Source organism: Myxine glutinosa, chromosome 12 (genome assembly GCF_964187855.1).
Source record: "Myxine glutinosa chromosome 12, kmMyxGlut1.1, whole genome shotgun sequence".
NCBI classification, from domain to species: Eukaryota; Metazoa; Chordata; class Myxini; order Myxiniformes; family Myxinidae; genus Myxine; species Myxine glutinosa.
Genome location: NC_136272.1, coordinates 58,254,313 through 58,265,332, shown reverse-complemented (window position 1 = coordinate 58,265,332; position 11,020 = coordinate 58,254,313). Strand labels below are relative to the sequence as shown.

The 11,020-nt window shown below is 51.3% G+C and overlaps 1 protein-coding gene across 2 annotated transcripts in view; it reads right to left on the bottom strand.

Annotated features, from left to right (window-relative positions):
* Nucleotides 1-10,731, bottom strand: part of ACY1 (aminoacylase 1) — a 203,111-nt gene extending 192,380 nt beyond the window's left edge. Inside the window, exons 1-2 of one of the 2 annotated variants that reach the window (XM_078766843.1) lie at nt 10,504-10,731; nt 2,801-2,865 (exon numbers count right to left, since the gene is read on the bottom strand). In XM_078766843.1, coding sequence (XP_078622969.1) covers nt 2,801-2,865; nt 10,504-10,624 — 186 coding nt within the window. In that variant the 5' untranslated portion in view covers nt 10,625-10,731. Of the gene's footprint in view, nt 1-2,434; nt 2,456-2,800; nt 2,866-10,503 lie in introns of those variants that run through there. The other variant, XM_078766844.1, reaches the window with a different exon arrangement.
* Between the last annotated feature and the right edge of the window lie 289 nt (nt 10,732-11,020).

The window sequence follows — 11,020 nt, the reverse complement described above, 5'->3', positions numbered from 1 at the left end:
AAGGTGGATGGAGGTTATGTTTTCACCCCTGTCTGTCTGTTTGTTTGTGTTTGTAAACAGGATATCTCAAAAAGTTGTGGACGGATTCGGACGAAACTTGGTGGACAGATTGCTTATGTGACTCGGATGAAATGATTAGATTTTGATGAAGATCTGAATCCGGATCTGGCTAGTGGAATATTATTTAAAATTCTGTAAGTGATTTTTCACCATCGAGTGACATGGCCAAAAACCATGATATAGCATGATCTTTCAAAAAGTTGTGGATGACATGACAAAACTTGGTGGATGAGTTGGGTAAATGACAAGACCAAGCCGATTCGATTTTGGTTCAGGTCCGAATCCAGATCCGGTCAATTAGTTGTTACAAAACGTAAACTGTTCAGCCTGGCGGAGGTATGCGCTCTTCCGAGTGATGTTGTAGTTACTTACCATTTATCAACCAGTCAACCAACTGTCTAGCCAGGGTTCGAATTCCAACCCTACTATAAAATGTCATCCTGGTGTTCATCAATTCATCAATTTGCCATCCCTCGGATAGACGTTAAACTGCCATCCCGTCTGCCGGCATTAGTTGGTGAATATTAAAGACCCCAAAGTGTCCTTCGCGAAGTGTCGGCGAGCTATTGCCATAAGCAGCAGACGGCACTAGCCCTTATAGCCAATGATGCTACCCCTCACCTCGTGCTCAGCCAATGATGCTAACTCTCACCTTGCGCTCTATGATGCTAACTCTCACATTGCGCTCAGCCAATGATTCCAACCCTCACTTTTTGCTCAGCCAATGATGCTAACCCTCACCTTGTGCTCAGCCAATGATGCTACCCTCACCTTGTTTGAGTAACTGTTTTAATACAGGTGAATCTCATGTGATTGTACTGAGAAGCAACTTGTATTGTAAGTTTGGTTGACAGGACGCCAACCAAACAGCAGGAGTATGTGTAAGTGATTAATGTGCAGGCCTCCCGTGTGTAAGTTATTGATTTGCGAACCTCCCGTGTGTAAGTCATTGATTTGCGAACCTCCCATGTGTGATTAATTTGCGAGCCTCCCGTGTGTGATTAATCTGTGAGCCTCCCATGTGTGATTCATCTGTGAGCCGCCCATGTGTGATTCATCTGTGAGCCTCCCATGTGTGATTAATCTGTGTGCCTCCCGTGTGCAAGTGATTAATTTGCGGGCCTCCCATGTGTAAGTGATCGATTGGATAGCCTCCTGTGTGCAAGTGATTAATGTGCGGACCTCCCGTGTGCAAGTGATTAATTTGTGAGCCTCCCGTGTGCAAGTGTTTAATGAGAGGGCCTCTCGTGTGCAAGTGATTAATGTGCTAACCTCCTATGTGCAAGTGATTAATTTGTGAGCCTCCCATATGTCAGTGTTTAATGAGAGGGCCTCCCATGTGTAAGTGATTATTTTGCGGGACTCCCATGTGTAAGTGATTAATTTGCGGGACTCCCATGTGTAAATGCTTAATGAGAGGGCCTCCCATGTGTAAGTGATTAATTTGCGAGCCTCCCATGTGTAAGTGATTAATTTGCGGGACTCCCATGTGTAAATGTTTAATGAGAGGGCCTCCCATGTGTAAGTGATTAATTTGCGAGCCTCCCATGTGTAAGTGAATAATTTGCTAGCCTCCCATATGTCAAATCTGGCTTAAGACTGATGTAGTCAGCTCTCATATGTCACATCTGGCATGTTCATAAAGTTGCCACCATTTCATCTCTCATGATGTGAATATGTAGTCTCCATCGGCAGAACGGGAGGATTTGATCGTAATTGGCCGATGTGAGAATCGGACGGATCGATCAGCATTCACATTTCGTTCTGTACTCTGGTTGGACAGGTGTAAGTTCCTTTAAGAATGCTGAGATGCTTTATGATTATTCCTGTCATCAGTACTATTGAACCAATCTGGTTGTGTCTTAACAACGATGCAGTTTTATTAAATTGTAAACAGAACTGGAACTTACATGATTTATGTAATCGATGTGAGCAAACATTGTTAGATTTTATTGTGTGATCGAGTCACCCGCATTGGTTCAATACAATTAATTTATTAAACAATCTTCATGTTCAGATGCCGATTTTATTGGTTAATGCTTGTGGAGAAAAAGTATGGTTGCCCCCAATGTGCCATAATGCACACCTTGCGAGAGTATGTAAACATTGTCTGCCTCTGGTGTATCTCATGTTTTACATGGGTCAAGCCTGTAAAGCTTGTATTTAAATAGTATATTTTAAGTTACATACTCAGAGATATAGTTATTGTAAACATTGAAGCAACATTGTTTGTTTGAGGCAATCACTGTGATGTTGCTGGAAATTGCTGGAATTGTTGTTCAAATATAATTCCATCAATTGCTTGAGGTATTTGCTGTGTGAGATGTATTTCTGCTGAATAGTATTTCTGTATCGTTTAGGGTTCTTTTATTACCTGCATATTCGAATTCAGCAAGTATCAACCATCATCCAGGGTCTTGCTTAATTATTCCTGCGTCACATAAAGTTGGGAAGTACTGTATTTGCAACTTTTTATGGCGAAGGATAATTTGCTTCTTCTTTGCCAAAAACAATGTCCACCAACTAATGATAACAGATGGGACACCTGGTTTAACATCATTCCGAGGGGCGACACACACCTTGATGCCTCGCCCTGCCTGCTAAACACCAGGGTGACAGTTTATAGTCTAGGCCAAGATTCAAACACAATCTGCAAACGGCAAAGACAAACGTACACAATTACAAACGACCCTGCCAGTTCATGGGCATGTAGAGTAATGATATGATCTTGAAAACTCACCTCCACTTCCATGATAGGAAGATCAAGAAATTTCGCCACTCCATTGAGGAATTTTTTGATCGAGCCTGCAGAAATCATGGAACATATAAGAGATGAATAGACTACATACACATGCACATGCCATCATGTAATATATTAATCGAGTATATACACACAGAATGTCATCATGAAATATATTAATAGAGTATATACACATGGACATGTCATCATGTAATATATTAATCGAGTATATACACACAGACATGCCATCATGTAAGTGCAAGGGATAAACCGAGTATATACACACAGGATGTCATCATGAAATATATTAATAGAGTATATACACATGGACATGTCATCATGTAATATATTAATCGAGTATATACACACAGACATGTCATCATGTAATATATTAATCGAGTATATACACACAGAATGTCATCATGAAATATATTAATAGAGTATATTGTTACGGATTCGTCACTTCTGTTGTTGTGGTTCTCATCCACTGTAAACATTTTTGGTTCCATGTACTATTATTGTTATCGTTGAAGTGAATTGGAGATAACTGTTTTCAAAAGGTAAAAAAAATTAATGTTTTAAAAAGAAACTGGAAACCGGATCGGGAACTGGACGAAAAAGAAGAGGAAGAAGAAGAGGAAGGAGAGGAAGAAGAGGCGGAGCAAGTGAGGTCGGAGAAGTAGCCGAGCTGCGTTGAGGTTTTGAGCAAGCGCTGGCGAACCGGGGTCACTAGCGAACTTTGGGATTTCCTGGGAATGTACTGTTATTGTTGGCGTTTGAGGGAAATAGAGATTACTATGTTCAAAAGGTAAAAAGTTAATGTTTTAAACGAAACCGGAACCGGACGACGACGACGAAGAGGAAGAGGAGGAAGAGAAGGCGGAGCGAGTGAGTCGGACAAGAAGCCTAGCTGCTTTGAGGTCTGGAGCGAACGTTGGCGAACGAGAGTCACGAGTGAACTTTGGGTTTCCCAGGAAAGGGATTCCTGTGACAGAGTTGTTATCGCTGTGACAGATAAACCCGCATGACAGGTTTTGCGGTTGATTCCGAAGAGAATCGTTGGAGTGCCGTTACGTCTCGAGAACGGACCGTTGGCCATTTTGCCTCGCGCCTGATTTCGCATCGCTCCAGGTTTTTCACTACGCTCCAACCATTTCAACGCATCCAGCCGTTAGCTTGGTTTGCATGTGTAACGTGGATTTTGAGTGGGAATTTGCGGTTCGCCGTGTGGGGAGCCATTGAACATCCATACCCGAAGGTGTGATTTCCCAGTTGCCTCTTGAGGACACCTTTGCCCATCTTTGGCAGTGTGACTGTCAACTGAACGGGATTCTGGTCTCGATACAACATCGTTCTGACGATCACTGGAGCGTGGATCGACTTTGGTTTGAAGCTGGGACAGAGACATTGGGAATGTTCTTTTCGCTCACTTGGAGCACAGCGAGTTATATTGTACGAAACTGATGGTACCATCATAGGAATGATATATTGGTTGTACAATTGATTAATATTGTTATTGCTGTTATTCTTGTGTGACCTTAATACAATACTTGTTTGTTGGTAACAATTGGTGTGGTTTCACCATTGATCTTTGACACACAGAATAACACATCTTTCTGCCGTGACTCCTCTCGGGGCTCGGAGGTACACCGTGACCGGGGGTTCGGGGAGGAGCACGTAACAATATACACACGGACATTTCGTCATGTAATATATTAATAGAGTGTACACATACGGACATGTCTTCATGTAATATATTAATCGAGTATATATACACACGGACATGTCGTCATGTAATATATTAATGGAATACATACACACGGACATGTCGTCATGTAATATATTAATAGAGTATATACACACGGACACGTCGTCATGTAATATATCAATAGAGTATATACACACGGACATGTCGTCATTAAATATATTAATAGAGTATATACACACGGACATGTCATCATGTAATATATAAAGAGTATATACACACGGACATGTCATCATGTAATATATTAGTAGAGTATATACACATGGACATGTCATCATGTAATATATTAGTAGAGTATATACACACGGACATGTCATCATGTAATATATATATATAAAGAGTATATACACACGGACATGTCATCATGTAATATATTAATAGAGTATACACACATGGACATGTCATCATGTAATATATTAATAGAGTATACACACATGGACATGTCATCATGTAATATATAAAGAGTATATACACACGGACATGTCATCATGTAATATATTAATAGAGTATACACACATGGACATGTCATCATGTAATATATAAAGAGTATATACACACGGACATGTCATCATGTAATATATTAGTAGAGTATATACACACGGACATGTCATCATGTAATATATTAATAGAGTATACACACATGGACATGTCATCATGTAATATATAAAGAGTATATACACACGGACATGTCATCATGTAATATATTAATAAAGTATATACACACAGACATGTCATCATGTAATATATTAATAGAGTATATACACACGGACATGTCATCATGTAATATATTAATAGAGTATACACACATGGACATGTCATCATGTAATATATAAAGAGTATATACACACGGACATGTCATCATGTTGAAGCGCGATGCTGCGCGCCCTAATGCTTACGCAAAGAGCAAGCAGACAACGCGGTTCATAAAAGAGTATTTATTGAAAGTACTCAAACTGCAGCACTAAGCTGCTCAGGGCTGCGCGCCCCGTGTATATCGTGAGGCCACGCCTCTCTCCCTGGCGTGGCCCATCCCCACTTGGTGTGCGGGGTGATGTCACCACGTCAGTGCTTTCGTGTCCGCCACACGCGCCCCCCCAGAATCCCTGCGCACCTGAAGGGTCAGTTTGCGAGGCAAACGGATGACCCGGCCAAAGCGCCCCCTGGCGACTGGCGGCGTCTGGGATGCAGGGATGCCATCTGGGATGCCTCCGGCTGCAGGACCGGGGGGCGGCGTGGCGGCGGGGCTGGGCGGTGCCGGGGGTCCGCCCGCAGGGGGGCGGCCCCGACGCGGGGGTCGGGCCACTGGCGGTGGATGGTCCACGTCGAGGTGGGCCGGCTTGAGGCGGTCTACAGAAACGCGGTCAGGAGTACCGCCGATGTCCAGGGTGAAGTGCTTCGCCCCGGTCTCCAGCACGCGGAAAGGCCCGTCGTACGGGGGCAGCAGTGGTGTCCGGTGAGCATCGTGGCGGACGAAGACGTACTCCGCCGTGCGAAGCTCCGGGGCGACGTGCGTCGGTGGGTGCCCGTGGCATGCCGTTGGCACCGGGGCGAACCTCTGGGCGGTCTCTTGCAGAGCGGAGTGCTGCTGTGCCGCGGACCATGGTGCCGTGGAGTCGGGGAGGAACTCGCCCGGCACCCGCAGCGGTTGCCCGAAGACCAACTCCGCCGCGGATGCGCGCAGGTCCTCCTTGGGCGCCGTCCGGAGGCCCAGCAGGACCCAGGGGAGCCTGTCGACCCAGCCGCCGTCGCGGAGGGTGGCCCGGAGCGCGGCCTTCAATGAGCGGTGAAATCGCTCACACAGGCCGTTAGCCTGGGGGTGGTAGGCCGTGGTTCGGTGCAGCCGGACCCCGAGCCCCTGCGCGACCGCCCCCCAGAGCTCCGAGGTGAACTGGGGGCCGCAGTCGGACGAGATGTCTGAGAGGGCGCCGAACCGGGCGACCCAGGTGGCGATGAAAGCCTGCGCGACATCGGCCGCTGTCGTCGACACCAAGGGCACGGCCTCCGGCCACCGGGTGGTGCGGTCCACCATGGTGAGGCCAGGTGAAACCCCGCGAGGGGGGCAGAGGTCCCACCAGGTCCACGTGGACGTGGTCAAACCGGTGTTCCGGCACCGTGAACCGGGCCAACGGGGCCTGGGTGTGCCGGTGCACCTTGGCGCGCTGGCACGCGAGGCACGTCCTGGCCCAACCGCGGACGGCCTTCTGGAGGCCATGCCAGACGAAGTCGGCGATCAACCTTTGGGAGGCCCTCGCGCCCGGGTGGGACAGGCCGTGGATGGCGTCAAACACCTGGCGCTGCCAGCCCGCGGGCACGATGGGGCGAGGACGCCCGAGGGAGACGTCGCACAAGAGGGCCGCGCCCGCGCCGTCGAAAGGCACCTCGGTGACGCGGAGGCCCGTGACGGCAGTCCGCAAGGCCTGGACGTCGGGGTCAGCGGCCTGGTCCGCTGCCATCCGGGCATAGTTGATGCCGAGGTGGACTGCATGGGCGACGGCCCGGGAAAGGCAATACGCCACCGGGTTGTCCTTCCCCGCGACGTGCCGGATGTCCGTCGTGTACTCGGACACGGCCGAGAGGTGACGCTGCTGCCGGGCCGACCACGGCTCGGTGACCTTGCCCATCGCGAAGATCAGCGGCTTGTGGTCGACGAAGGCCGTGAACGCACGGCCCTCGAGCAGATGGCGGAAGTGCCTGACCGCCAAGTGAAGCCCGAGCAACTCGCGGTCGAAGGTACTGTAACGGCGTTCGGGCGGGCGAAGCTGCCGGTTAAAGAACACCAGCGGTTGCCAAGCTCCACGCACCCATTGCTCGTGCACCGCGCCCACCGCGTAGTCCGAGGCGTCGGTGGTGAGGGCGATCGGTGCATCGGGCGCCGGGTGCGCGAGCATGGTGGCGTTAGCCAAGGCGAGCTTCGCGCCCGTGAACGCCGTGTCCATCTGCTCGGTCCAGGTAACGTCGCCTTTGCCCGGCTTACCTCGGAGAGCTTCGTGCAGGGGGCGCAGGAGCTGGGCGATACGGGGCAGGAACCGATGGTAAAAGTTCACCATGCCCAGGAACTCCTGCAGCCCTCTGATTGTGCGGGGGCGCGGCAACCCCTTCACCGCCTCCACCTTGGCCGGCAGGGGGACGGCTCCATGCCTGGTGACACGGTGCCCCAGAAAATCGATTATGGCGGCGCCGAACCGGCACTTGGCGGGGTTCACAATCAGGCCATGCTGGCCCAGGCGTTCGAAGAGCGTGCGGAGGTGGCGTAGGTGCTCTTCGCGGGACGCGCTGGCGACGAGGATATCGTCCAGGTAGACGTAGACAAAATCCAAGTCGCGCAGGACGCTGTCCATCAGTCGCTGGAACGCCTGAGCCGCATTCTTCAGACCGAAGGGCATCCGCAGGAACTCGAAGAGTCCGAATGGCGTGATGACCGCCGTCTTCGGGACGTCCTCCGGCCTGACGGGGACCTGATGGTAGCCGCGTATGAGGTCCACCTTCGAAAAGAAGGACATGCCCGCCAAACGGGCGGAAAAGTCCTGAATGTGGGGGACGGGGTAGCGGTCGGGAGTGGTGGCGTCATTGAGACGGCGATAGTCCCCGCACGGTCGCCATCCCCCGCCGGGCTTCGGCACGATGTGCAGCGGCGACGCCCAAGCGCTCTCTGAGTGCCGAACGATGCCGAGTCGCTCCAGGGCAGCGAACTCCGCTTTTGCCACCGCCAGCTTCGTCGGCTCGAGGCGGCGTGCCCGGGCGTAGACCGGTGGCCCGACGGTGGGGATGTGATGGGCCACCCCGTGCTTGACGGCCCCCGCCGAGAAGGTGGGCCGCGTGAGGGCCGGGAAGCCGGCGAGGAGGCGGGTGAATGCGTCCGCTGCCGGAAGCGTACAGACCAACGTGGCTGGAACCGAACCGTTCGGCAAGCCGCTTGGCAAGCCGCTCGACGAGCTGGGCAGCGCACAAGCGAGCGAGCTGAACGTCTCGGCCTGAACAAGACGTCTGCGCTTTACGTCGACCAGGAGCCCATTAGCGCACAGGAAGTCCGCGCCAAGCAGTGCCATGGGCACGTCGGCGGTGACGAACGTCCATCGGAAAACCTGCCCTCCGAACCGCAGAGAGAGGCAGCGTTTTCCGTATGGATGGGCGTCCCGTTCGCGGCAAGCAGCGCGGGGCCCCCGCCCGCGGCGTGCTTGTCTGACGTACCGGCGGGAACGACACTCACCTGCGCTCCCGTGTCGCACAGGTAACGGTGCCCGGATAAGGTGTCCGTTATGAACAGCAGGCTGCTCGAACGGCCGGCGCTCATCGCCACTATTGAGCGCCGGCCCGGGCGTTTCCCGACCTGTTGAAGGAGCATGGCGGATGACATTGCCGAGCCTCGTGGCCAAACTTGGCGTGGAACCAGCACCAGGTGGTGGAGCTGGAGGAGTGTGGCTGGCTCTGCCAGGCCGGTGGAGTTGGTGGTTTTCCCCGCGGTGGCGGTTTTCGCCGCGGCGTTGGGCGGGGCGTGGCGGCAGTCATGAGGGGCGTATCAGCATGCTGCGTATGCTGTGTAAGCTGATGCTGTGGATCAGCATCATCAGCAGCATCAGCAGCATCAGCCTCGAGGTCCGTGACGGCCGCACCGACTCTCGCCCGCGTATCCGAAGCCGCGAAGTACCTGTCCGCCTCGGCTGCCAATGCTCGGGGTTCCGTTAGCCCGGTCCCGGCCAACGCGAGGCGAACCTGCGCTGGAAGTTGGCGATGGAAAAGCGCCCGGAATAGAGAACCGGGGGCTTCGTCGCCCAACAGTGACAGCATATGGTCCATTCGGACCGACGGGCGCGTGTCGCCGAGCTCGGGGAGATCCAGGAGGCGGTCGGCCCGTGCGTCGTCCGTGAGGCCGAACGTGGCTAGGAGTAGCCGCTTGAGTGCCTCGTACTTGTGGCCGTCCGGTGGGTGGCGAAGGACGGACACAACTCGAGCGGCCGTGCCGGGCCCGAGGGAGGCGACGACGTGGCAATAGCGCGTGTCGTCGCCGGTGAGGCGCCGAAGCTGAAATTGGGCTTTGGCTTGGACGAACCAGACTTCGGCCTGGGCCTCCCAAAATTCGGGAAGTTTAATCGACATTGCCTTGTCGTTTGCCATTGCAATGGCGTCGTGTTCGGAAGGATCGCTACGGCAGATCCAACGTCGAGGTCACCATATGAAGCGCGATGCTGCGCGCGCTAATGCTTACGCAAAGAGCAAGCGGACAACGCGGTTCATAAAAGAGTCTTTATTGAAAGTACTCAAACTGCAGCACTAAGCTGCTCAGGGCTGCGCGCCCCGTGTATATCGTGAGGCCACACCTCTCTCCCTGGCGTGGCCCATCCCCACTTGGTGTGCGGGGTGATGTCACCACGTCAGTGCTTTCGTGTCCGCCACAATGTAATATATTAATAGAGTATATACACACAGACATGTCATGTATCTGGCCAGTTCAAATCTGGCCAGCAAGATGGATTGTTTTACCATCCTTTCAATGCAAATGGATCCGGAAGAATATCCTCACCATTCCTATAACTCAACTTGGATTTGTACCGAGATTTTGCAACAGTGTCAAGACTATTAAAATACTCCGAAACGATCACACGTGTGTCGAGCGACGCCATTGTGCAAAACGAAAACACTGCGCTTTTGCCAACCAGGCTGCTGCGCATGCGCGGATATGGTGGGTTTGTTTATAAACAGTGAACATCGCTATAACTTACTTGGCCCGACGTACATTCATTTTATCGACAGCACATGATATAAAGTGCAAATGGAGAGTTTACTTACTTATAACGGACAAAGTGAGATATATATGTAAATAAAGATTCAGTAAAAGCAGAAGTGTTTACATGAAGGGAACGATGACGTCATACATGTACAGTGGTTTGTGTTGAAATGAAGGCAGTTTAAAAAGTAACAGTGGACACAACAATCAACATACGATAATCAGGGTTCGGGTGTTCGCTGCGGATCCGCAGGTAATCACGAAATCTGCTCACAGCGGGATCCTCCTCCTTCTTTTCTGCTTCCTCCGGTACTCGCTTCATCTCGCTGATACTCATCTCCACTTTCGATACGTCCTACCGCTGCACAACGACTCCTCTTAATATGGCACCGTAAATCAATCTCAAACTGGCGACTATCCAATGACGCACGCACGTTATCCACTGACGCAAGCACGTTATCCACTGACGCACGCACGTTATCCACTGACGCACGCACGTTCACCTCTGAGAAACGTCGTCGTTATTGATGTTGGTGTTTTAGTCCTTAATCCCAGGGCAGAGAAGAAGGAACAAAAAAGAAGGAAACAAGCACAGAAACATTCAAACTACATCGCGCCCATGCTAAATAAATAAATCTCCTCCAGCTCGGCAATACCGCCATGCAGCTCAGAGAGATCCTGTATAGTATTGGGAGGGAGAGGTGTACAATAATTGATTGATTAATTGCATAAT